General features: G+C 36.7%; 1 protein-coding gene and 1 long non-coding RNA gene across 5 annotated transcripts; one reads left to right on the plus strand and one right to left on the minus strand.

The window, feature by feature from the left end:
- Positions 1 to 1941: 1941 nt before the first annotated feature.
- Positions 1942 to 5138, minus strand: LOC113283386. 2 transcript variants are annotated; one of them, XR_003327447.1, is made up of 4 exons: positions 4382 to 5138; positions 4242 to 4300; positions 3872 to 4072; positions 1942 to 2186 (listed from the first exon to the last, which is right to left on the minus strand). It is a non-coding gene; the product is annotated as an uncharacterized LOC113283386 (long non-coding RNA). The 2 variants fall into 2 exon arrangements; XR_003327446.1 differs by lacking the exon at positions 1942 to 2186 and having other exon boundaries at positions 3649 to 4072; positions 4382 to 5137.
- Positions 3872 to 10572, plus strand: LOC113283385 (thiamine biosynthetic bifunctional enzyme TH1, chloroplastic-like). 3 transcript variants are annotated; one of them, XM_026532622.1, is made up of 11 exons: positions 3872 to 4007; positions 5298 to 5466; positions 5839 to 6075; positions 6391 to 6465; positions 6746 to 6821; positions 6907 to 6982; positions 7308 to 7442; positions 8268 to 8332; positions 8434 to 8561; positions 9093 to 9349; positions 9782 to 10572. In XM_026532622.1, the coding sequence occupies exons 3-11, from the start codon at positions 5884 to 5886 to the stop codon at positions 10317 to 10319; spliced, it is 1542 nt and encodes a 513-aa protein (XP_026388407.1). In that variant the 5' UTR covers positions 3872 to 4007; positions 5298 to 5466; positions 5839 to 5883; the 3' UTR covers positions 10320 to 10572. The 3 variants fall into 3 exon arrangements, with proteins under 3 accessions (XP_026388407.1, XP_026388406.1, XP_026388405.1); XM_026532621.1 differs by having other exon boundaries at positions 5298 to 5462; XM_026532620.1 differs by lacking the exons at positions 3872 to 4007; positions 5298 to 5466 and adding an exon at positions 5665 to 5753.
- Positions 10573 to 27344: the final 16772 nt, after the last annotated feature.

Genomic DNA, 27344 nt, shown 5'->3' on the forward strand with positions numbered 1-27344 from the left:
TTTTTTGAAATCTATAAATACTCCTCATTTCAACTCTAAATTCACACATCTACACATTCTTCACCCTCAAATCATCTACAAAAATGCCTCCCAGAGTTTGTTTTGTTAAATTCACTCAACAAGAGGATTTAGTTATTTGCAAAGCCTACGTTTTTCTAACACAAGATGTTGCCGTTGATGTTGCTACCGGTAGGAATGTATCACAATCGACGTTCTGGCATAATGTTTTTGAAATGTTCGCTACTGAAATGATGAACATTCATATGCGTGATTGTCACGGATTGGCGCATCGTTTTAGTGTAATTAGTTGTAATATATCGGAGTTCATCTCTCAACTAATGGAGAATCACAAAAATAAGCTCAACGGTGAAGCCGAACATGAAGTGGAACCCAGATTTCTAGCGATGTGGACAACATCTCACCGCGGTCGTCCTTTTGACTTCCATGCTTGTTTCAACATTCTTAGGGTGCTCAACAAATACAATCCCTACATCGCCCTAGGAATTCCACCACCCGCGGAGAATTGACGCATATATAATAGTTGTTTTAATCTAATGTTTTTCTTTTATTCTCATGTATGATGTGGTTGTTCAATGCAATATGTTTTTATTTACGAAATTGATGGTGCAATGTTTAATCGAGGAAAATTTTAAATTACTTGATATTGATTGTTTTAGATAATCGTAATAACACAAAATAAACAACAAATTAAATAACATAATACCATAGTGAATCGATTTGTCCTACAACTTCAATCATCCCACTCCACCAAAAAACACCTGGGACATTCCCATAAATGCCTTCCATATGTGTATTCTTCAGAAGAAGTCCGCAAATGCATAAAAGTCCTGCAAGTCTGCAACCGGGCTTTGAGCATGAACTGATTCTCTGTGGACAATGTTTGTATTCGTGATCTCCATATCCACAATGCTTGCAGTGTAATAACTCCTTCTTCAATTTGGCTTTAAGTTTGAAGTTTTTGCACAGTGTTGCAATCTTTTCTTCTTCTTCTTTTTTAATCATCATAGCATCATCTAGCATATGTGGTTCCTCTGGACAATTGGGATCTTGACATTGCAAATACCCGAGCTTTTCCGGTTGTGATTCAATCACCATTCTGATGCGTGAACAACCTTCCCACGGACACTTTGAATACATCCAAGGACATTCCATAAGACTGTCGTTATCCATAAAACATAATGGACAAGCATATTTTGCTTCGACACATAATATTTGCTTCGCCTTTAGAAAACATGGTGGATGATGAGAAAGAAATCGGTTGGGTTGGTTTAGAATAAAACCTAGTGATGTATTTATAATAGAAAATAGGCGTTGGTAATTCAAACGGGCGCTCAAAGGAAAGTCGCGGGCGGTTTTACTACAAACGCCAACGGCTCACTTTTCTTTCTCGACCTATAAATTTCATTCCTCCCATCTCCAAAATCACATCTTCTTCTTCTTCTTTTTTGCTAAATCTCTCCCCCTTTGCAGAAATGTCTGTTAGAGATCGTGGTCCCAGGTTTACTCAAGAAGAGGATATAACTCTATGCAAAGCATATTTTTTTCATAGGGTAATCATTGGTGTTGTTATTTCTCATGACGGTTATTTTTTGGAGAATGTTTTTTCAATGTTCGTCTCACTTACGGGAAACCCAGGAAACCGAGATGCTCGTCGATTGCGTGCTCGTTTTCAATCTACTAGGCTTGCTGTCCAGCCATTTATTGTCCTGGTAATGGAAATTGATCGAGAAAAGTTCAGCGGTGTAACTGAAGATGAAGTGATCCAAAAAGCTTTTGATAATTGGGAGGAAGCTCACGGTAAACCTTTTCGTTACGAAGCGTGTTTCAGAATTCTAAAAGATGGTCCATCTCAAGCACATCGTTACTGCACTCGAATGCCGCTGCAGGAATTTACAATGGAAGAAGATGTTGCTCTTGTTCGATGTTGGTTAAATCGTATGGTGAGACCAATAAACAATTACAATTTATGGGAAAGAGTATTGGGACATTTTGTAGCATCGCGGAACGAAGCCTTGAGAAACAGTAAGATCCTAGAACTAAGAACTACATTCATCACTAATTAAGTCGAACATTATACAGAAGTATTGTGGATGGTTCATCGTAGCAATTCTGGATTATCCAACGAAGAGCTGGTGAGTATCTTACTTTTGTCTTCATGGACTCAACTGCATCATAAAAATATCTGAACTTGTTATTTATCTGTTTTACAGAAAACCATCGCTCAGACCAAGTTTACCGAAGAAAGCGGGAGAGAGTTTAGGGATTTTGAATGCTATGAACTTTACAAAGAGAATGTCGCTGGATTTGATGTAGTTTGATGTTTCTGTTCTGGTTTATTAAAATGTAGTTTGATGTTATTTACAAGTTTAAATTGTAGTAAATTTCACATAATCTGAAGTGGAAATCTATTTTAAATTATAAACATTTTCATTCATTGATATTACTGCCAATTCTTTTACAAGATATAAACTTAGATAGTAATAAAAACTTCAATAAAAATCAAGTACAAGTTTTAGCCTCCTGTTTATCTTCATTTGACGTATTTTCCATTCAACGCGCTCTTTGACAGTTTCACCTTTGTTTTTGAATTTTTTGTTGTTAACTTTCAAAACTGAAGCTCTTCTTTGCCTTTTAGCGGAACATTTTCTTGGAGCAACTTCTAAAACTTGCACTTCCTTTTTAAAATTTTCAATCTTTTTAAAACTCCCACATATCTTAGAAACAACAGCTTCAAGTTTTGCATCGCAAAAAAGTGTGATCACCTTTTCAGCCATTTTAGAAGAGAAAATTCAAGTGAATTTTGGTATGAGTGAATTGTTTGAAGATGGTGGTAATTTATAGAGGTAAAAATTGAATTTCAAATTTTAAAAAATTACCCGTCGGCGTTTGTAGCAAAAACGCCAGCGTTTTATCTTGAGACGCCGCGTTGGTTCTTCCAACGCCAACGTTTGTCCTTCCTACGCCAACGTTAGATCTACTGACGCCAGCGTACTAACCTGGATCGCGCGTCTATTGGTCTAACACCCAATGCCTTACCATAGTGGAAAACCTATTTTGGCCATCCACCTGACTCAACAAAAGAATGGGTTTGCTCATTCCCATAGGCCTTGTTTGGTAAAATTTATGATTATCTATTTATGATTATAGATAATCATAAATTGATAAATGATTTTGACATAATCATTTTTAAAATAAATTTTTCCGAACACTTTTTTTCAAATAATTGATTATTTTAGGATTTTTTTAGTCCTATGTAGTTTTCATGTCTCTCTTTTGATGATTTAAAAAAAAATAATTAAAAAAAATTCAACTTAAATTTGTTGGAAAAAATAATTGATTATAATAAATATTCAAAACAACTTTTTTCTGTTTACCAAACAGATATATAATCCATTATAATCTGCATAATGAATTATGGATTATGGACTGATAATTAATTAAAATAATGGTTACCAAACAACCCCGTGTGTAATTGCTCTTACTGCTTATCTCTCCTCATTTAACTCACCATACTGATAATTGGTCGACCGAAGGGAGACCTCTGTATGGTCACTTTAGTGTTGTTTGTCGGTTACAACAAATGTACAAAAAAATCAAAATCACTTTTGAGATTTTTCAAATTTCATGAGGTTAAAGTTCTTCTTTCAAAAATCAAGCAAATTGATCAGAAATTTCCATCAAACACAACCAAATGAACATATTATCAGTTCAAACTTCTTCAACTAATCCATTAAATCAATCAGAATCAATCAATTTCTTATTCAAGAGAAAGAAAAAAAAAGTTTTATTAACTTGATGGAATTGAAGCTTTTATACTTTAATTTGATATGAAAAAACCAAATAAACTAACCAGAAGTGTCCGACGAAAATCGTATAGCTTGAAATCATCTGATAATTGCAGCAGCAGAGAATTTGTTATTGTTACAGGAGCAGAAAATCGGGCGAAGAAGACGATGGGTATACGGTTCGGATCCGAATCGACTCAGGTCCGTTGTTTTTTCCCCACTTTGGTTAACCCATTCAGCAAACTGACTCACCAGTCTTCTCAGATCTATTTTTTTTGATTGATCAAATCAAAATTAGAAAATGACTTATAACGATATACAAATTGAAACGGGGCACTCAATTAAATTGAAAAACGATGGATCCTAACTTATTCCATAGATTTCAAAATTTAAGGGAAATTCATGAACCATCGCAAAAGGAAAATTCAGATTCACCTGAAGGTAACGGATAAGCTTCTTTATTCCCTTTGCCTCTCAAATCCACAGGTGACTGACTGCTATTTGCAATTCTCAGTTAGTTTAATTCTCTTTAGACACAAAAGGTCATCTTTATTGGATTGAAAAATCATACCAACCTTCCATGAAAAGAAATAAGAACATCGAAAACAATATACTTGAAGAGGAGAAATTAGACATCGATTATTGTAGTTGTGAAAAACTTGCTGCATAATTTGTTGATGTTGTTGTTGCTTCCTTGTCGTTGCTGCTGTATTTGAAAATCAAATAAGGGAATGAGTTTGGTCAAGTGAAAGGGGACAGAGCAGGAGTCGGCGAAGTGCTGTTCGAGGAATATAGTTACCACAAATACCCTTGAAGAGTTGGACACATGCAGAAATAATGTTTGGACGTGTGCTCCACTTATATCAAAATCAAAATGAAATAGACTCAAATTCTTGATACATTTTTATCTTGGGTGTAAAGTGTAACGTCGCAATAATGACTGGTAGTTGTAGAAAAAGTGTAATCTGGAGACCGGAGAGCAATGATTTGAATTAGTATGCTCGTGCCGGGAAACTTGAGAAACAAGTGTGTTTATGTTAAGAGAGGATGGGACTCGGACAAATAGGAAACACATGGAAAAGGAAAGCTTGAGAAGAATGGGATTTATGGTAAACATGGGTAGAGATGGATTGCAAAATAAGAAAGATGATGTGGAAGTTGTGGATTGGTGTTCATGTCATATATTCCCTCCGTTTCTGGAAAAGAGATATTTTCAGTTTTTCAATTCGGCGTATTTTTAGGCTAAAATGAAAAAGTGAAAATACAGTAAAACCTTTTAAAATAATACTCGTTAAAATAATAATCACTGTAAAATAATAAAATTCTTTAGTCTCAGTTAGACTTGTACAGGTTAAATTTCTTCTCGCTAAAATAATAATCTCTCTAAAATAATAATTTTTTCGGTCCCAAAACTATTATTTTAAAGAAATTTTACTGTATCTCTTTTCCAAAAACAGAGTTAGTATTTTTTTTTTATTTTTTTTTTTGCAGGTTAAGAATAAGACACTGAAGAAAGAAAGTGAATCCCACGGTGCAAAGAGAAGCATGTTGGAATACATGCACCTGAAGCACTTGTTTCCTAAATCGATCAATTTCCGCATTTATGCTCACATGGTTCTTGCTATAGAGACGAAAACTGAACTCTGATAGGCAGTAGTAGGTGCTATTTTTTGTTGTTTTTTTTACGGGCATCATTTGTGTTGGTTTTTAGTCTTCTCGTATTTTCTCTTCCGTTGACCCCACTGCTACAGTGCTACAGCAGTAATTTAGTACTTTTTTTTGTGCGTCTGGTTTAACCACAACTGACCTTTAAAGTAGGTGGTCGTCCCCCAGTTCAGTTATCTGCCTTCCCCCAAGACCATCCCTTTTATAAAAACCCCACTAAAAACCTCCATTAATTCATTCATGGCTTTCTCGTGTACCCTTTCTCATCCCCTCTTTTCCAAGGTTCACTCTATTGCTTTCTCTGTTAATTTCATTTTTAGTCAGTAAAGATTTGTTATTGTTTATCTGAAAATTGAAAATTTCGCAGATTCGTTGTGTATCGGTATCAGCTAGTAGTCGAGTAGCAGTTGCAATGTCAAGTAATTCAGTTTCGATCGAAGAAAAATGTTCTAAACAGAAAATTCCGCATGTGTTAAGTGTTGCTGGTTCAGATTCTGGTGGTGGTGCTGGAATTCAAGCGGACCTTAAAACTTGTGGAGCTCGTGGTGTTTATTGTTCTACTGTTATAACTGCGGTTACTGCACAGAACACAATTGGGGTTCAGGTATGCAATTTCAGTCGCCTTTTTTTTAATTAGAATCATTTTTCAATATGATTACAATGATTTGTAGAATTGTTTGAAGGATAGATAAAAGTTGTAGCTTATACAATATGATGAACGGGAGTCAAAATGACGCCAATTGTTCAAATGTGTGAAATGTGGTGAACCTCCGAGATTTATATGATGTTGCCTCTAGTGAATTTATGCTACTTACATTTTACCACTAAACCACTGGTGGTTCATTTTGGATTTGAAATTGTTGTTTACCTTAGAATGATGCAGCTATTAATTTTCTTAATGACAAATTTTTATGTACAGGGAGTTAACCTTGTGCCGGAGGAGTTTGTTGCGGAACAATTGAGGTCTGTGCTGACGGACATGCAGGTTGATGTGGTAAGTTGCGACTGGAAATTCGTAACTACTAGTATTAGGGCACATTTAAAGATAAAGAGATGTCGAGTCCCACATAACCTAATAGTTACACATGGTTGTACATTTAGAGTCTATGCATTCAGTGATTACTATAATAAAATAGAACTATGACAAGGATGGGTTGACTTGCCATAAAAGCAAACAAGTTACAGTGTCGTTCGAACTTTGAAGACAAACTACTGATATGGGGATAAGATTTATGTAGCCCAACTGATAGTAGTTCCAATTTTGAAATTCTCAGGTAAAAACTGGTATGCTCCCTTCTATTGGCGTGGTCAAAGTTTTGTGTCGTGTACTGAAAGAATATAAAGTTCAAGGTATGTTAATGTTATAGTGCTTTTGTTATTGTTGTTTTATTTATTTACATCATTGGTTAATTTCTGTTGCATACTATGAAGGCAGCTCTAGTAGTTGATCCTGTTATGGCATCTACAAGCGGGGATGTACTAGCCAATTCTTCCATCCTTGCTGGTCTTTGGTATGTAAAGCTTTTTGATACGGAAGCTAAGTAAAAGTCGTGATGAATAGTATCTATTGTGGCCCTTGAACCCACTCACTTGTCTGGATTTTTCCTTCGTCTTTTTATTTGCTAATAGGTTAATTTATCTGGTGTTTTGTTTGCTGGTCTCTGTCTGTTCTTTCTTTTTCATTCAAGTATATGATAAGTTTATTAGTATCATGATACTGCATCCTAGATAAAGAGTTTACGGAAGATGGACATGTTTGTGTCTTTCTCTACATCCATACTTGAAATGTTCTGTGAAATCTGATGACGCTTTAATTCTGTTGAACTTGTATTGCAGGGAGGAACTTCTACCGATGGCTGATATAGTAACCCCAAACTTGAAAGAGGCATCCGCGTTACTTGGTGGTGTGAAACTTACAACAATTGCTGACATGCATTCTGCTGCAAAATCAATTCACGATTTCGGTCCTCGGTGAGTTCGTATTATGTGCTTCAAGTTTGAACTCAGTTTTTAATCTTATAAAGAATGTTATATTATATGAATCTCTTTAAGTCAAGTTAGTTTACTTGATGTTTTCTTAAACCACAGAATCGTTATACTTGTGAGCTTAGTAAGCCAACCTCATTATTGCATTTGTATCATATTGTTTTCTTACTCGCAAAATCATCGTTCATTTGAGGTTTAAACATTGTACTCATTAAGGCCACCAAATTTCTCTAATTCAGGTTCCAGATCGTCTTTTATACATGTTGGACCCAACCTTTTCCTTCTTCCGTTTAACATTTTACTGTTTGGAGGTTTTTGTTTTTATTGGTAGTCAATTTTGGATTCTGTCAACCTTATCGCGTAGGTTGAGACATGAATGTCACCTAAATGGCGTGTGCATCTCGTGATATACATCGAGAGTTTTGAATAATGTAAATATATCATGTACATGGGCATTTAAGTTTGAAGGTAATCATGGGCTAATATGAACACTTATAAGTGATGCGAGCTTAATTAAAAACAACAGTGTTTATGAATTGAGTTTCAATATAGAAGAAAGTCATCTCACAAATAATAGCATTCATGATGTCATAGTAGCTCAAAGGGAAATTTTGTTTCCTAACACCAACAAGAAAACAAAAACGAAGCGGAAAAAAGAAAAATGCTAGAAAGGAAAAGAAAGATATGCTTTCTCCTCCTGTCGGGGAGGCATCTAATTGTTCAAAGAAAGATAGTCTTTTTAAAAAAATGAGTTCTATTGGTTTTATACAGGATCATGCGGAAACTAACTAGTTTCATCTTTGTTTTCAGACATGTGCTTGTCAAAGGTGGCGATTTACCTGCTTCATTAGATGCTGTGGATGTTCTGTTTGATGGTATGCGGCACATGTCTAACTTTCTCCCTCCCTCTTTGCTCGCCATTTCTTAGATACACTTGGCAAGTTTTGCTTCTAAACTTTTAGTGAACTTTATCCAGGAATCAATTTTCACGAGTTTCGTGCATCACGTATACAAACTCGTAATACACACGGAACTGGTTGCACTCTTGCGTCATGTATAGCGGCTGAGTTAGCTAAAGGTTCTCCTATCTTACAAGCTGTTCAGGTAATGACTTATTTGTTGACCAAGTAGTCTGCTGTAATTGCTACTGCCGCTACAGTACACTGTTAGCAAGTTGTTTAGTGTATACAAATATGCCTCAATGTTGGAGTACGAGGGATATTTTTCGTATTCATCTTAAAATCAGCCAACAACTGAGCAAATAAATTATAATCTGGAAAGAATCGGAAACAAAAAATTCTGGCACCTTTGTTAGTTATATAGGGATATTGAGTGTACTTACTGCTTAGGTAGAGGTGTAGTTTGCTGGTTGATCCTTTTCTGAGTGTCATGTCTCTGACATGTTAAGCAACATTACATTTTTTCTTCAGTTTTTTTCTCGTAGAAAGATTATTAAGCAGAATTTGCACTAGACAAATTCCCCCAACTATGTTCAAATGAAATTCATGATGAAACAACTTGTTTTGTCTTAAGCATGTTGGATTCTTACTGAAAGGTAGTTTGTAGGCTCTGTTTCTCTCTCTCTTTTTTGACGCAGTTTGAGATTGCTAAGACTTATAACTCGAGTGTATTCAGGTAGCAAAAAACTATGTTGAGACCGCCTTGAATTACAGTAAAGACATTACGATTGGAAGTGGGCCTCAAGGTCCATTTGATCACCTGTTAAAGCTAAAGCATAATTTTTCTAGCTCCTCTAGACGAAGGGGTTTTAGTCCAGATGACCTCCTCTTGTATGCTGTTACAGATTCAGGAATGAACAAAAGGTGGGGCAGATCCATTCCTGATGCTGTAAAAGCTGCCATAGAAGGTGGAGCAACAATCATTCAGTTGAGGTTAGTGCTCAGTACTTTGATTTTTATGTGGGTGCTTCTGTTCCGACATGATTGATTCTTCTCCTGTACTTGCTTGTATAATTGTGTTAAATGACTTAATTAGACCCCATCTTACCCTTAGATGGGTAATGATGGGTTTGAGATGACTTCATAAAACAAACAAGGTTAGGCCAGGAATGGCATCGAACCTCACTTAAAATCACGAGGCGCATACTAGGCCCGGGTGAAGTCATATTCATCTTAACATCGACGAGTCAGTCCTTACTGAAACGAGAAAGCAATATGAGCTGTCAGTCTTTCTAGTAATCACCTTATACTTTACACTGAAAAGGGATGCACTTAATGCATGTCAACCTCTCAGTCTGTCTACCTGTCAATCTGAATTTGTTTATTAACATGGTATTATTGCTCTGCTTACCTTTTACTTGACAGGGAAAAAGAGGCTGATACTCGAGAATTTGTGGAGTTAGCTAAGGCATCTCTAGAAATATGTCGTTCCCATGGAGTACCTCTGTTGATAAATGATCGAGTTGATGTTGCCCTTGCATCTGATGCCGATGGTGTTCATGTTGGCCAGTCTGACATGTCACCTCGTGTTGTCCGTTCTCTTCTTGGCCCGGATAAAATAATTGGAGTCTCTTGCAAAACCCCAGAGCAAGCTCTACAAGCATGGAGCGACACTGCAGATTATATAGGCAGTGGTGGTGTTTTCCCAACATCAACAAAGGCAAATAATAAAACTATCGGTTTGGATGGTCTGAAGACTGTCTGTTTGGCTTCGAAATTACCTGTTGTCGCCATTGGTGGTATTGGCATTGGAAATGCAGGTTCTGTTATGGAAATTGGTGTCCCTAATCTGAAAGGTGTGGCAGTTGTATCAGCACTATTTGATCGTGAATGTGTTACAACTGAAACCAGAAAACTGCATTCAGTACTAACAGGTGTCCTTTCAACACAGGCATCTAAATAAAAATTCACCTCTGTATAAGTTATATTCAGTTGGAAACAAATAAGCAGGCCAAGGGAACTGATCGGCTCCTATGCTGTAAAAAAGTGAAAAGAAAACAAACTGTTAAAATATTCCACTTTGCTAGAGCAGATATTTTGATCTCAGTACCAAACTACTAATGAATTATTTTGAATTGCATTATCATTCTGATGGTTACTGGAGACTAAATTCCATGATTAGGGACAAAATGAAGAGCATAGTTGTATTTTGTTTACTGTTCTAGTCGTTTTCTAGTCTGATGGTTTTCTGAAATGATTGTTTGAACTTTGAATCACCGTTTGAGAAAAGAAGACAAGAATCAAGAGGGTACTATCCACATGCAAATTATAATCTTCTGCGCTGTGCATGATGTTTCGTTTGATTTTGAATATATAAGTAAACTAGCACTGAAATGTAATTTCCTTTAACAATTAGCTACTTGATTTATGGATGTTTGTTAAGATGCATGTCATGATTTGACGTAACTCAGATTTGTGTGGAAATTATCATTTTTATTTTTTTTGTCCGTGTTTGTTCATTGTCTTGACAAAATGTAATCAAAGTGGACCGGAATTTTGCAACCAATTGATAATCTCTAACAATAATTTGCAGTGAATACTTGTCAACCTTGTGAATCCAAAGGGCATTATCTCATGCTTTCAAAGCAAGGGCATCCGAATCCAAGTGGAGTAAAAAAGGTTTTATTATATAAAAAAAATTAGCTGACATTAGAAAGCAAAAAGGATGTGAAAATTTTAGACCAATCGTCTTTCGATAAAAAAACAAAATTGAAAAAGATGGAGCCAGTGATGTTGCAAAATAATGTTGTTCTCAAGAACGATACGTAATGATGATAAACAGACATGGAAATCAAATCAATCAACAAAAGCTATGTACTAGATGTTTCAAGTTGTTTTCTGTAGAACTATTAACAAACAGTCTGCACTGAATGGCGCCCAGAGAAACATCTAAAATGTGCACCAGCGTGTTGGATAGTTAAATTAGTTAGTTCGGACATTTGATTACTGTTAGATCATGTGCTATATCCGTATAGTATACGGATTCAATCTATGCCATTCATCCTGGCCATAGAATTAAGTTAGTTCATGACAGCTGTTTCTCACCTGTCATAACTACTCTGTAGTGTCGGTTCAACTCCTGTATTATTACTTTTGTCCGTTGTGTCACAAGTCTAAGACTATGTTCTGTGTCTTATTATGTAACTTTCACAATTAGTGAATCACATTTCTTACATGGTATCAGGTACCAAAAGGGAACTTTGACTTCTCTCTGATCCTCACCTATAACAACCTTCAAACCACCATTAAACCTGCAACTTAACCCTAAAAATGGTGAGAACCACTCAAAAACACATTGCATCGTCTTCCGCTGTCAACAACAACAATCTCAATAACAATTCACAGTTGTACCACCACCACCACCATCTGTAACTCAACAATCATCACCACGACCGTCTTTTACTACACCGAAAACAACAACATCTTCATCACACACCAATACAGATTCCACAACATACATTACCTCCTCAAAACCTTCATCGTTTTTACTTCCCTCAAATACAAACACAACAACCTCAAATACAACCACAACAACCTCAATTACAATCTTCCTTCTACAATCAGTTTGTTTTTCAGCAAAGATTTACAATTCCTTTTCAAAACAAAAATAATTTTGTTTCTGATAAACTAGATGGCTCAAATTATCTTGTATGGAAAGATCAGATCTCTTCCATTCTTATCTGTACAAACCTTTATGGTTTTGTTGATGGAACTGTTCCACCTGAATATCCTATGGTGATGATCAACAACGCTCAAATTCCAAATCCAAACTATCTTGAGTGGTTACAGATTGATAAATTTGCTGGATCTTGCATTAACGCTGCAGTGGCTAGATCGTTCTCTTCTGAATTGCTTGGTAAAAACACAGCCAGAGAAAAATGGATGCATTTGGCAAAACTTTTCAGTGATCAATTTCTTGCTCGTAAGTCTTTGTTGAGATCTCAACTTCACTCAATCAAGAAAGGCTCTTCCACAATTTATGATTTCCTTCATCAAATCAAGACAATTTCAGATTCTTTAGCAGAGATTGGTGAACCAGTGCAAGACTCTGATCTGGTAATGTATACTCTTAATGGTCTAGGTCGAGAGTTTATTTACTTTGTTGTTAGTGTTCAAAACAGAGAGCCTCCATTATCTTTCTCTGAACTTCGATCTCGTCTTCTTAGTCATGAGCAATTCTTGAAAGAACAAGATTCAGATTCCTTATCTACACTAATTTCAGATCCAACAAACTATAACTCTAATTTTCGAAAACCTACATCTTCATTTCCATCACACTTATCACCTTCATCATCATCGTCTCCATCATCTACACCTAATTTCCTCCTGGTTTTAGAAAAACTGAGTTTAATCCTGCACAGAAGCAAGTTGTAGATTACGGATCCGTTCCTTGTCAGATATGTCATAAACAAGGTCATTAGAGTATTCAGTGTAGATTTCGATATGCTCCTTCAAGAAACAGTTCAGCTCCTCCTCGGAAGGCTTTTCTTGGACTTGATCTTAATGCGGGAAGTGATTCTTCTTCTTCTCCTTGGTTTTCTAATGAGTTTGATTATAATGTCCAATGTCCTTCTAGTGCTGCTTATGAGAGTGGAGGCTATTGGAGTCATACTTACTCAGGACCAGTTTGGATACCTGACTCAGGAGCTTCTAGCCATATGACCAATGATGCTTCAATTTTACAGAATACTTCTACTCATTCTGGTACTGAACAGGTTATGGTTGGAGACGGTAAGTTACTTCCCATATCTTTAGTAGGTTCTTCTACTTTATCTACTCCATCTAAGCAGTTTAATCTACAGAAAGTACTTTATGTTCATCATTTGCAACACAATGTAATGTTTGTGTCTCAATTTAATAAAGAAAATAACTGTATATTCTTGTTCTATCCTTTGGGATATGAAATCAAGTCATTGAGGAACCACCTTATTCTTGCTAGAGGAAGGATGCAACATGGACTATATCTCATAATATATGGACAATCTGCTTCAAATACTACTACTCAACAACATAATGATTCTCATCATAGTACTGCATTTATTACTTTAGTAGCTTCTTCAACTATGTGGCATTAAAGACCATGCCATCCTACTCAGAAGATTCTTCATAAGCTTGACACCAGTACTGCTATCAAGCTATCTGCAAAATGTACTTCGGTATGTGTCTCTTGTCAGTTAGTTAAGAATAAGTGTTTACCTTTTCATGCTACTGGTAATATTTATAGTCTACCTTTTATGTTAGTTCACTGTGATATTTGGGGCCCTGCTCCTGTACAATCTCATTTGGGATACAAGTATTATATTCTTTTTGTTGATGATTGTACAAAATTTTCATGGATTTATCCAATGAAGAATAAATCAGACAGTGTTCATTGCTTTAAGTTGTTCAAGTCTCTTGTCGAGAATCTGTTTACTGTTAAGATAAAACATTTCTAGTGTGATGGTGCTCTTGAGCTTGTTAAAGGACTATTTAGAGATTTTCTTGATTCTAATGGTATTGCCTTAAGAATTTCCTGTCCTTATCTTCATCAACAAAATGGCTCAACAGAGAGGAAACATAGACATGTCACAAAGATGGGGAATACTTTATCTTTTCATGCTTCTCTTCCAAAGAAGTTTTGGTTTGATTCATTTTTGGCAGCTGTTTTTTCTTATCAATAGACTTCCAAGTAAGCTTTTTGACTACAAATCTCCTTATGAAGTGTTATATAAGTCAAAGCCAGATTATTATCTTCTTAGAGTGTATGGATGTTTATGTTATCCAAACTTGGTGGCTTATAGGAAAGATAAGCTCAGTCCTAAATCAGCTGCTTGTGTATTTTTGGGATATATCATTCATCATAAGGGCTATAGATGTATGAAGTTAAGTACTCACAGGATACATGTAACTACTCATGTGGTTTTTGATGAAAATAAGTTTCCATTTGCTACATCCTGTACTTTTTCAAAGACTTCTGCTCAAGTTCCATTTACAGTTGTTCCTGCTACAGTTGAATTAACTACCACTGTTACTCCTTCCCCAGCTGAGGCACCTATCATTGTTGATTCTCTACCAGATGGGTCAACTGTCATTGTTTATCATGTATTAGATGAGTCAACTGCTACTGTTGCTCCTATATCAGATGGGCCAACTGCCATTGTTGATCCTATATCAGATGGGTCAACTGCCATTGTTGATCCTACCACAGCTGAGTCAACTGGTACTATTGATACTGCATCACCTGGGCTAACTAGCATTGCAGCTTCTACTTCAGCTCCTTCTGGTATACATACAAGATCCAAGTCAGGTATTCATGTACCTAAACTCTTTTCTAGAGATTTTGTAGCTCATAGTACATTGAAACATCAGGTTCCTCTTGCTCTTACAACTTTACTTAAACCACCTTCTGATCCAAAAACTTTTAAAGAAGCTAGCAAGTTACCTGTTTGGATGACTGCCATGAATAATGAATATACTGCATTCCATGAGAATGATACTTTCATTCATGTTCCTTATCATCCCTCCATGAATGTTCTTGGCTGCAAATGGGTTTATAAAACCAAACGTACATCCTGATGGTACTATTGAGAGACACAAAGCTAGGTTAGTTGCTAAGGGATATCACTAAGTAGATGGTATTGATTTTGAGGAGACTTTTAGTCCCGTTTTCAAAGCTACCACCATCAGATGTGTCTTGAGCTTAGCTCTTTCAAACAACTGGAGTATGAGACAACTTGATGTGAGCAATGATTTTCTCCATGGATACTTAAAGGAGAATGTTTACATGAAACAACCACCTGGATTTGTTGATCCAGAACACCCTATACATGTGTGTCAGCTCAAGAAATCATTATATGGTCTAAAACAAGCTCCAAGAGCTTGGTATGAGAGATTTAGTGGATATTTACTCAAGTCTGGTTTCAAAAAATCTGTTTGTGATACTTCTATGTTCATTTATCACAAGAATTCAGATATAATGATTCTCCTAGTGTATGTGGATGACATTATTCTTGTAGGCACCTCTGAATCTCTACTTACTTCTTTTATTGATTCTTTGAAGTCTGAATTTGCCATGAAGGATCTTGGACCCTTACACTATTTCTTAGGGATTGAAGCTACATTGGATTCTTCTGCTCATAATCTTCTTCTTACACATAACAAATATTCTATTGATCTGCTCAGGAAACATGATATGTTGGGTTGTAAACCTTGTAAAACTCCAGTAGGATCTGGTCCAAGAGTTTCTGCTTATGATGGTGATCCACTCAAAGATGATGCCTCTTATAAAAGCTTAGTAGGTGGACTTCAATATTTGACGCTTACTAGACCTGATATTAGTTTTCCAGTAAACTATGTGATCCAGTTCATGCATAGCCCTAAAGATATTCATCTTCAGCTTGCTAAACGTATTCTCGGATACATTAAAGGTTCTCTGGGTCAAGGTATTACTTTGAGCAGTGGAAATTGCTCAGAACTTACTGCATATTGTGATAGTGATTGGGCTAGTTGTCTTGATAAAAGAAAATCCACCTCTGGATATTGTGTTTTTGTGGGAGGTAATTTAGTTTCTTGGTCTTCCAAGAAGAAATACACTATTTCTCGATCTTCTATAGAAGTTGAATACAGGAGCCTTGCAAACGCAACAGTTGAAATTCTCTGGCTTTCCTGTTTGTTTGAAGAATTATCTGTCTATTTATTTCTTCCTTGTCGTCTATACTGTGATAATCTTGGTGCTGGCAGTTTAATAGCAAATCCGATTTTCCATGCGCGCACTAAACACATTGAAGTGGATTATCACATGATCAGAGATCTTGTTACTACTGGTTTTCTGAGGGTGTCATATATTCATACTCTTAATCAGATAGCTGATGTTTTCACAAAGGGTTTGTCCAAGTCGCGGTTTGGTTTACTGAAGAAAAAACTGATGCCTGTTGTACGTGCATCAGTTTGAGGGGGGATGTTAGATCATATGCCATATCCATACAGTGTACGTATTCAATCTATGCAATTCATCCTGGCCATAGGATTAAGCTAGTTCATGACAACTATTTCTCACCTGTCATAACTACTATGTAGTGTCGGTTCAGCTCCTGTATTATTACTTTTCTCTGTTGTGTCACAAGTCTATATAAGACTATGTTCTGTGTCTTGTTATGTAACTTTCACAATTAATGAATCACAATTCTTACAATTACATAACCTTAAAACAAGGTGGGGTAAAAGCATATGGCTCGGTGGGGCTGTTAGAGCATACCCAAGTTCCATCACCCAAAAACATCCCACGCAGTTCCATGTTGCTATCCAAAAGATCTTCCAAAGCTTCATGGAACACGCCTTGGAATCAACCCTTTATGCCAAGTACAATGGTGCAGTGCATTTCGCTGAGCTATAGCTTAATTGAAGCTAAACGAAATGCATATAAGGTGCACGTTATTGTGTGTGAGTGCATTTCTTAGATCACTTAACTTAACCGTACGGAAACTTAGTTTCCGTGCAAATATTGCCAAATGGAAGTTCAACTTTTTCTTTTTCCTTTTTCTTTTTATCCGTTCAAAATCACACGGAAACCAAGTTCCCGTAAAGTGAATTTTCAAGTCCCATGGATTAGCTTAAACTAAAAATGATCAACTCTTTAAAATAACGAAGGGAATTCGCCACATTAAAGCGAACGACCATAATAATTGGATTCCTTTAAACTAAGCTATGAAAAAGCGGGATGATGCACCATTGTGATTGGCCTTATAAGTTGCACACTCCCTTACAATTTACATACTTCTATTGTATTTTGTGAATTTTGTTTCAAATGTATTTAACCCATGTGTATACACACTTATTTTAGTTATTTCAAAATAAACAAAAAAAACACTTGATTTAATTAATTTGTTTATATTAACAATAAATATAGAGTCATAATTATTAAACAATTAAATGATTAAATTAAAATAATATTCATATAAAAATTAATTTTAAGATTAATAGCATAAAAACATAAATTTTCCATTTTTGTGAACCGCATTGTGCATGAGTTTTTTTTTTGTAGCAAGATGGGTATTCTCCAATGTGATCCTCTTTCTCCTTTCTTTTTTACCAGTTTTAGAGAAATATCGAGTCATTTGTAGAGGAAGGCACAAGATGTTGGTAAACTTTCAGACTTCACGGTGAAAAACAGGGAAACTAAAGTTAACCATCTCAAATTTTTCAATGACACTTGTTTGTACCCAAAAATATTTCCAGGCACAGAACACGATAAATCTGGTGATGATGATCAAAACTAGGGTTTTACAAAGAACAAACATAAATAGAAAGACACGAATTTAATGTGGTTTGGCAAGTTTTGTCTACATCCACGGACGAATCCCCGTAGGGAGAGATATTTTATTGATGCATGATTACAATGGTTTTCTGATCCTTTTTAGGGTTTACTAGTGAATTTTCGTGTATCAGGGCGTGTCCCTCTAGGGTTGAGATTCCCCTTTATTTATACAGTTGAATATATGGGTTAAACCCTAATTTCGAGATAAACTTCCTCTGCAAGTAACTTGACTAGGAAGACATCTGGAATGTTCAAGAACTTTCTCTGCAGCTTGGTCAGCAAGTCATCCAGAAACTTCCAGAATCTTCTTCCAGGGTTTTTGTACTGGATTGGTGGAAACGCGCCAAATCGACATGGGCTTGCGGGTTTGACCAACGACCTTGACTTTGACTGACAGGGTTGACTTTTGCTATTGACTGCGACTCTCGATCTTTGACTGGAAGACTGCCTTGACTGAAAACATGGATGGAGACTGGATGGAGACTGGCTGACATCATAACTGGCCACATGGATGGAGGCTGGCTGGAAGCCGACTGAGTACTTGGCTGGAAACTAGTTGGCAGCGCGACTGTCAACTTGCGCGCTGCCAACTTGGCAGCACCGCTGTCAACATGACTGGAAACTGGTTGGCAGCACCGTTGACAACTTGGTTGGAAACTGTCTTGGAACGCGACTGGCAACATGGCTTATACAGTTGACCGATGGTTGACTTTTACCACCGACCGGACGTTGACTTTGACCATTGACCGGTTGTTGACTTTGATCGTTGGCAGGTTGTTGACTTGGTTATCCTGTATACTATGTTGGTTGGCTGAATGGAAGACTTGAACGGGGGCAAAAATGGTGGTTCAATGTTAATTTGGCCCAATATGTGGCAGTTTTACTCATGGTACAAACAACACTATTGTTTTTCTTGATGTTAAGCGTGAATAAGTGGATGATCTTCGGTATTTGCTTATTTAGATTATACTTTATCAAGATTTGGTTTTGGTATGGTTTGGCGAAATTGGATTGAATGGTGTTTGTCTACTGCAAGGTTCTCTATGACTATAAAGGGTTTTCCTTGGCAATGTTCATAAGTGGTAATGGCATAAAACAAGGTGACCCTATTTCTCCCCTTTGTTTTTATCATGATTGTTGAAGTGTTATCTGTCATGATCAAAAAGGCTGCAGACCTGGAGCTAGTTGCTGGTTTTAAACCTTCGGAAAATGTTTTTTTATCACACATTTACAGTTTGCAGGTGTTTTCGTAGTGTTTCTAGATGATGATGTCGAGCATATTCAAAATTTGAAGAATATCTTATTAGCTTCTGAACTAATTTATGGATTGAGAGTCAATTTAAGAAAAGTGGTATTGTGGCAATAAGGAATGCTTTGAACAATGCTGAATGTGCATTATTATTTGGATGTCCAATGATTTTGTTTCCTATGAAGTATATAGGAATTCCACCTGGTAATAAGTCATAAAGCAGTTGGCGTTTGGGATATCATTTTGCATGTGTTTTCTAGCTTACCTGTCTATATCTGCCGTTGCTTCAGTTGCCCGTCTCAGTAGAAAAACAAATGAAAAGAATTATGAGGCAATTTTTATGGGGTTCTTCTAATAATAAGGCAAAAAAGGGTTGGGTAGGATTCAAAAATATAGCTTTGTCTAAAGAAAGAGGTGGGGTAGGAATAAAGCAGCTAAGATTAATGAACATGGCTTTACATGAGAAGTGGATATGGAGATATGGGAAGTAAGAGAAAGATTTATGGCGAAATGTAGTCAATCATAAATTTGGTGGTAATCCGAAAGCGTTTTATCCATCTTCAAACAACAAGCCAATGGGAAAGAGTTTATGGGCAGGTATTCTAAAAAGTAATTCAACTGTGGTTCAAAATTCAGTTCTTAAGGTTAATAATGGTGTCAGGGTTTTGTTTTGGAGAGATATTTGGTTGAATGGTCATGCTCCAATGATGTTGTTTCCGGCGTTATTCAAACTTAGTAGGAACAAGGATGCCACTATTCAAGAAATGTTGATGATCGATGTCCAGCCATGATACCTGGAATTTTTCTTTCAGTACACTACTAAACGATCAAGAGATTGAGGATGTAGCACATCTTTTTAATTCATGCTATCGACAACGACAGTGGAGGTGACCAAAGAATATCGCATCCAGGTAATAAAATCTTCTGTGTAGCATCTTTTGATAAGATTTTAGAAGACGATGACTGACTGGTATTCCTTTATAAATGCATACGGAATCCGAGAATTCCACAAAAAGTTATTTTTTTCGTCTGGACTCTTTAATATGAGGCGGCACCTACTTTGGATTCATAGAAGAAAAAAAAAGTATTAATGTTTTTGCTAATATTTTGGCATGTAAAAAACCTATTCTATAAGTATTACCTTGGTCTCTCGCTGGGTGATAAAATTAGTGGCATATAAGGTAGGAAGATTATTGAGTCTTGTTCCTCAAAAATATCTTCTTAGAATGGGATGAAAATATCGAGAGAATGTAAGTCGACTCCTATTAAAAGTGTCTTGGTTAATTTACATATCTATGAATTATCAATCTTTCTTGGCCCTTGCTCCATCACAAAAAAACTCCGTAGAAAAGTAAGAAATTTTCCTTAGAATGATGATTCTAATAAAAAAAATCACAGTATTTGATAATTATGGTCATGAAGTTTACAGGATGTGGTAGTTTTAGAATTTGGAAGTCTAAACATATGAATTCGGTGCTTCTTAAAAAGCGGTTGTGGAGATTTGGTACAGAAAAGGATATTCTTTGTGGAAAATTTGGTGAAACTTCAATAAATTGGGGAACTCTTCAACCTAAAAAGAATTTTTTTTTTGTTAGTTTGTGGCATAATATTTATCGTGAGCGTGAAGACTTCACCAAAAATGTGACATTTAAGATCAGTGCCTGGAGTGAAATTAGATTTCAGGAAGATCTTTGGATTGGATGAGATTTTATGCAATAGATTTCCTCTGTCATTTGAAGCTCCATAAACCAAAGGATTCATGATGGCTTGGTAATATGCCTGTCTAACTTTATATTGGAAATATTGATAGTATTTGAGAGGCTCAGCCTTTCAAGATATTAGATTCTCTTATTATCAGAATAAATATAGTAGTGACAATATCTTAAGGAATAATATTCAACAAGTATATATGTTTTTTTCTGATATTATATTTTCTTTATAACAATTAAGAATCGGAACCATAACTTGCTGACACAAGAATCTTAGTTTCTATCTATATATATGAATTAGTTTAGTATAAGTGATACAAGCATAAAATATCCTCACCTTACTTCTCAAAAGCCAAATCAATGAAAATATTGATAGAAATTTGTGTCCCATATAGGTATTACCATGTTAGTTGTTAATACTCGTCAGGTTTATCTTTTTGTTGTTGAAGATCCTTGCATTTCTTTTTTTCCCAACTCACTAACATATTGAGACCGACAAATTGTTTCAAATGTGGTTAAGACATTCGCCACTTGAATCATGAATCTAGGTTTTTATAGTTGTAACAATATTAGTATTATGATTGTAATGAAAACTACATCCTTTGACACATCATGTCCAAATCTTCTTAGTTCTCCAACAATCGTAAAACAAGTAGGAACTTGTTTCATCTTTTTAATATCCCGATTCGGCAGGTAGGGTTCATATGATGGAATATATGTAATGGTTCTTTCCTAACACCTAGGAATTTTAAGCACAATTGGCTCCAAAGTGGAAAAAAACTCTACAGTTATGAGTGCTCGGGCGGGAGTAATTCAGGGATGGGTGACCTCCCGGAAAGATGTTGTTGGATGACCGCAGTGGTGCCCGTTGGAAACCCCATATTGCGGGATAACCATAGTGGCTAAGTAGAGACAGTATCAGTGGAGGAATGGGTCATTACAAATGGTATCATAGCCGACGACGAGTCATCTATCGAGAGTGGGAGAGTATGCTGGGAGGGATAGGTCAGGTACTGGCCTCAATCTGTCGATGGAAGGGAACGTCAGAGTTCTGGACTTGAATATATTTTGGAGCCGAGGACGGCTCCAAATATATGGTGATGGTATTGTGTAATGACCCGTCCCTCCACCGATACTGTCCCCACTTAGCCACTGCGGTTATCCGGTAGCGTGGGTTTTTTAAAAGGCATCCCTGCGGTTATCCGGCAGCAACTTCCCGGGAGGTCACCCATCCCTGGATTGCTCCCGCCCGAGGACGCTTAACTGAAGATTTTTCTGGCAACTCTGGAGCCAATTGTGCTGAAAATGCCTCGGTATAATATAGACGTTCCTTGTCTCCTATGAGAGCAGTATCTGGCATAATCCTCCATCATACTCCCCCACCCGAGCACAAACGAACGACCTCTAGTTGTATCCCAACTAACACCGATATTGTTCCTACTTACCCACTGCGGTTATCCAGCAGTGTGGGATTTTTAACGGCACTACTGCGGTTATCCAGCAACAGCTTCCCGAGAGGTCACCCATCATGTGACTACTCCCGTCCGAGCATGCTTAACTGGGAAGTTTTTCCCCACAACTCAGTCAAGTGAACCCAACAGGCCTCGGTGTTAGAAAATGACAAATCATTACATATATTCCATTCCATCGGCGAACCACTGCCGAAATCGCGATATTATAATACCACCACCTTAAATTGGAGCCGTCCTCGGCTCCAGAATATATTTTCAAGCCCAGATCTCCGACGTTCCTGGTAGCTCAAGGAATGAGTCCTAAAACTATGTTTTAACCTAAACCTGCAAGTATACAGGATCTAAAGTAGTGAGTGAGCAAATAAGGGGAAGTCCACAGGGACAAGGAGAGAGCTGGTGTTGTTTTCTAACTATTTCTAGTGACAGTGACTAAAAGCACTAGGGCATTTGAATCCACCTAATAATCCTAATCTAAGGCAATACCTATTCAACTTATGTTCTTGTTCCTTTCCAGGGAAGGATAAAATGGATAATATGCCAACCATTCTCACTAACTCACCCCTAGCATAAACTGTCTTCTTACAGTACAACCTATCACAGGTTCATTTGATCAATTTAGCTAACTATCATCCCTAACAGGGTAAAATGGATAATAATTCTAGCTATGTTATCTAATTCACTCCTAGCATGAACTGTCTTCTCACAGTACAACTCATCACAAGTGCATTTGAATGCTTTAGCTAGTAATCATCCTACAACAGTGAACATCATAAGAACATTAAATTGAACAGAAATTTTCTCAACATATGACTAAGGGTTTCATCTACACCCTAGCAAGAGTAATTAGAACATACTAGACATGGTGAACAAATACAATTGAAATGACTGAACTTGAAATTAAACAAGAAGTAACAGTAGAGAGCACTGGCTAGTCCAGGCCTCTAAGGTGGTGCTCTGGCTAATCCAGGCATACCTTCTACAACACAACATACATCCTATTTATACCCAAATTTTAGGGTTTACAATTTTCCCCCAAATTGGCAGTTGAAATTAGGGTTCGACTTTACCTAATTTGATGGCACAATCTCTCCCCCATGCGTCGACCCATTCTTCCTCTGACTCTCCTGCTCCATTCCCATGCCTCAATTGATCCTCTAGCTTCACCTATTTCATCATTTTCTCATCTAGGGTTTCAGAGAGAAAAGAGGGGAAATTAGTGAAATAGAAGTCTAGGGAAAGGTAGGGTGATGATGGGTTTTGTTTGATTTGGTGGAGAGAGTTGTTGGTGGCGTTTAGTGGAGATGGCAGGGGAGAAGGTGGTGGTGATGGCGTACGGGTTCTGCAGACGGAGAGGGGAAGAAGATGGATTCGATGGTTTTGGGAGAAGGGTGTGTTTTGTTCGATTAGGTGAAGGTGGGTTTGGTGTTGTAGTGTTAGGCGGGTGTAGCAAATGTTGATGAACAACGAGGATAAACGTTGGGTTGTCACTTCTGAAATGGATCTAACGGCAAGATGGAAGCAGGTCTTGAGCGACCGTTGGATATATGATACATCAAAACTGACGGCTTAGATTGGAGTTAGGTACTATGATGTTTGACAGGAACTTCAGAGTTTGATGCACGATGATGAGGCGACCGTAGGATGATGTGATGGATCCTATCTGACGGTTCTCATGGAAATGGGTATGGATATTGGAAATGGATTTGGGTAAGGGTTTTGGGCCTTGGGTATGCCAAGCCCGTATCTTCTTTAAGAACAATTCTTCCTCTTCAAGCCCACTTCTAGTTTATCCGGCTCTTGCAAACATCATTCTTTGCTGCCTTCCTGCGGGAGTCTTGACCGTTTCTTTGCTCTTTTCGCTCAACAATGCATCCAAGCTTTATTTAGTACCTAAAAATACAAAATTAATTAATAAAAATATTTATTCTTGAAAACAATGAAAATACAGAATATGGGATAAAATGTAGAATTAATGCACAGAAGATGAGTTAAATGCCAAGAAAAATATATAGAAATATGCACTTTTTAGCATTCATCAAATACCCTCAAACCTGAATTTTACTTGTCCTCAAGTAAAACAAAACTAAGGAAATCCTACTTATACCACTGTCGCTGGTCTCTCGAATGCATTTAGCGTATGCACTAAGCCTTTTAAACCACTAAGTGTCCCTAGTGGACGAGTGAAGTCTCGTGAAGGTTTGCTTAGAACGTACCTACAAAGTTCTAGGACAAAATATAAGCTCAGATTCCATGAAATGTGACATGTGCAAGACAGTAGAAGCTCACAGCAAAATGGAGATGTCAATCTAGCTATCAAAGGCACAATCCTAGCACTGATAACAACTAAAGACACGTGATAAGAGTGTAAAGTGTATCTACACATGTTTCTAGAATGACCTGAAGTTATGACTACTAATCACCAAGAGATAGTTTTTAGGCTAAGAACCGAATTCTAAGCCAAGCTAGCTGTCCGGCTTTACGAGAATTGTGAATGTTCACCCAATGAGTTGGTGATATTTCAGTTTACCCGCGTTATACATCGATGGTTGCACCCTCCTTGCTTATTACAAGACTATTTACAACAAAAAGATGACTCTTTACATGACTCTTATTTACATTGATTACTCTCTTTTATTTTTGGAACAAGAGAGAACTATTGTCTTTAACATGACAAAACATGGAATAAATAAATACTTGATTTTTTTTTTTTTTTTTTATTTTTTTTGTAAGAAATAACTTTGATCTTTACAACATAGTGACACTTTTGATACATGAACAAAAAGAAAAACATAATTACATGACTCTTAGCAAGAGGGGCCCTTATCGAATGCATCCGGTCAAATTCTATGGTTGCTTTTCTTAACGTATCCTCCAACTTCTATCCCAGCCAACCAAAGAACAAGCTAGTCAAGTCTCATTCAGTATTCTAAAGTGATTGGCAATCTAACTTCCTATCAAACACCTTGAAGATCGAGGCTATACATGTATTGGTAGATCGTGCGCGTGCAAGTTTCTTATCACTATGTGAATTGTGCTAGAATCAGGGTGCCTAAATATCTAGACTAAGACTCCTAATAATTACATATTTGCACAAGAGTCAACATTTCAAGGTAAATGAGCTCCATTTTTATGATTTTTATTTTTAATTTTTTTTTTTTTTTTTTTTTTTCAATTATGGCATTTATCAAAGTATCTACTTTACCCCCAAACCTAAACTAAACATTGTCCTCAATGTTTCAATATGAACAATTATAATACACATATGAAGAGGATCATGTTGAGTAGAGAAAAAGGAAAGAGATACCCGATTTGACGAAAGAAAAGAACTCCGTTATTCAAGGCAGAATCCAACATATTCAGCCGAGATCATGGATAGCAAAATATATACAAAGAACAAAATTTTAAAAATACTACTGGATTATATACAAAAAATTCACCATACACTAACAATCTAAAGAGTTGAGGATCAACCCAAAAGAAAAGTGTTGAAACATAGACAGTTTCAAAACACTAAAATTGGACTGAAATGAGAGCGAGAGTGAAAAACCGGATGAATCACCCCAAACCTAATTTTTCAGCAGGTTTACTTTTAAGCACAAAATCTTTCCATTTTAGGGGTGCAGGATTCACAAGGTCTAACTCAAAATGGACTTTGTTTGGGATGGACAAACATGCATATTCCAACTGTGGCTCCTTAAAAGTATTGTATTTAGATGCAAAATAGTCCAAGAGGACTTGAGAGGCACACAGTTCCAATCCTAGGTTGGGAATCTTCAGAAAAGTTGGTTTAAAATTTTTTTACAAACCAAATCTAGGTTGGGTGGAATAATCTCAATCTGTGACTTAGGCAAGAAGGTGACATCTAAGTTTCTCACATGCATGAGATCAAAAGTACCAATATTATCAGTCACATCAGCATTTTCTAAATCATAATCAAGTTGTGTAGCATGCTCATCATCACAACACAATTTCACAAGTCCAAATTCAGAATCATGGTTATCCGAAATATCCAAATTAACATCAAAAGAAGCAATATATTGTGGCTTAGTATGGAATCAGACACATCAACTATATTTTCATGCATAGGATCATTAGTGTCAACAGAAGATTCAACATTACCTAAGTCATGCTCTTCACAGGATAACTGCACAATATCTAAATCAGTAGCCTCATCACATGTATATGGAATACTAGAAGAAACATCATTCATGAAGGTCGGGGCAGAAAAGCCTAATGTATTTGAACCCAAAGGTTCCATAACATTTTCAGCATAGACATGTTCTTCTAATATAACATCATCATAATCATCATCATCACAAATACATGAAAATCCTACTTTGTCAAAACCATTAGTGTTTTTCGTCCATACATCTGCCTCTAAAATAGGTGAATATGGATTGACATTTTCAGCAATAGGGTATGAAACACTATATCCAGAATTAAGCTCATTGGGAAAATCAACATCTGACTCATGGTGATTACCCATATCATGTGGCATGGTCCTAGTTTCCCTATAGGTTTCCCACTGATGGGTTTTCTCTGCAACTTCAGCTAGAAATAACCATGCATCGTCCACAGTTTTATCAATGAATTCACCATTACACATAGATTCAACCAAGGCTCGAGACTTAAAGTCTAGTCCCTCATAAAGAATGGCGACCAGTCTCCACTTCTCGAGGCCATGATGAGGACACTCAAACAACAAATCATTAAATCGTTCAAAATAATGAAAAAGTGTTTCTCCATCTAACTGGACAAAACAATTAATACTTCGACGAATAGAGATGGTCCTATGATGTGGAAAGAACTTTCCGACAAATTGATTTGTGAGTTGGTCCCAAGTGGTGATTGACTGCGGTCTCAGATTGTAAAACCATGTTTTAGCCCTTTCCTTTAAAGAAAATGTAAACAAGCGCAATTTCAAAGAGTCTTCGGATATATGGTCAGGTTGTAAAGCCCGGACAATTTGTTCAAACTCTCTTACATGGTTATAGGGATTCTCAGAATCGAACCCTCGAAATATAGGAAGTATTTGTATCATGCTTGCGTTTAGTTCAAATGGGCCATCAGTCTGGGGTAAGACGATACATGATAACTGACTTATTATGTTAGGGTACATGTATTCATGGAGACTACGGAGTTTATTCACACACTCGCCCATTTTTTCAAAAAATTTGGTTTTAATGGGTTTTGAAAATTTGGTTTG

Source organism: Papaver somniferum, chromosome 5 (assembly GCF_003573695.1).
Source record: "Papaver somniferum cultivar HN1 chromosome 5, ASM357369v1, whole genome shotgun sequence".
Taxonomy (NCBI): Eukaryota; Viridiplantae; Streptophyta; class Magnoliopsida; order Ranunculales; family Papaveraceae; genus Papaver; species Papaver somniferum.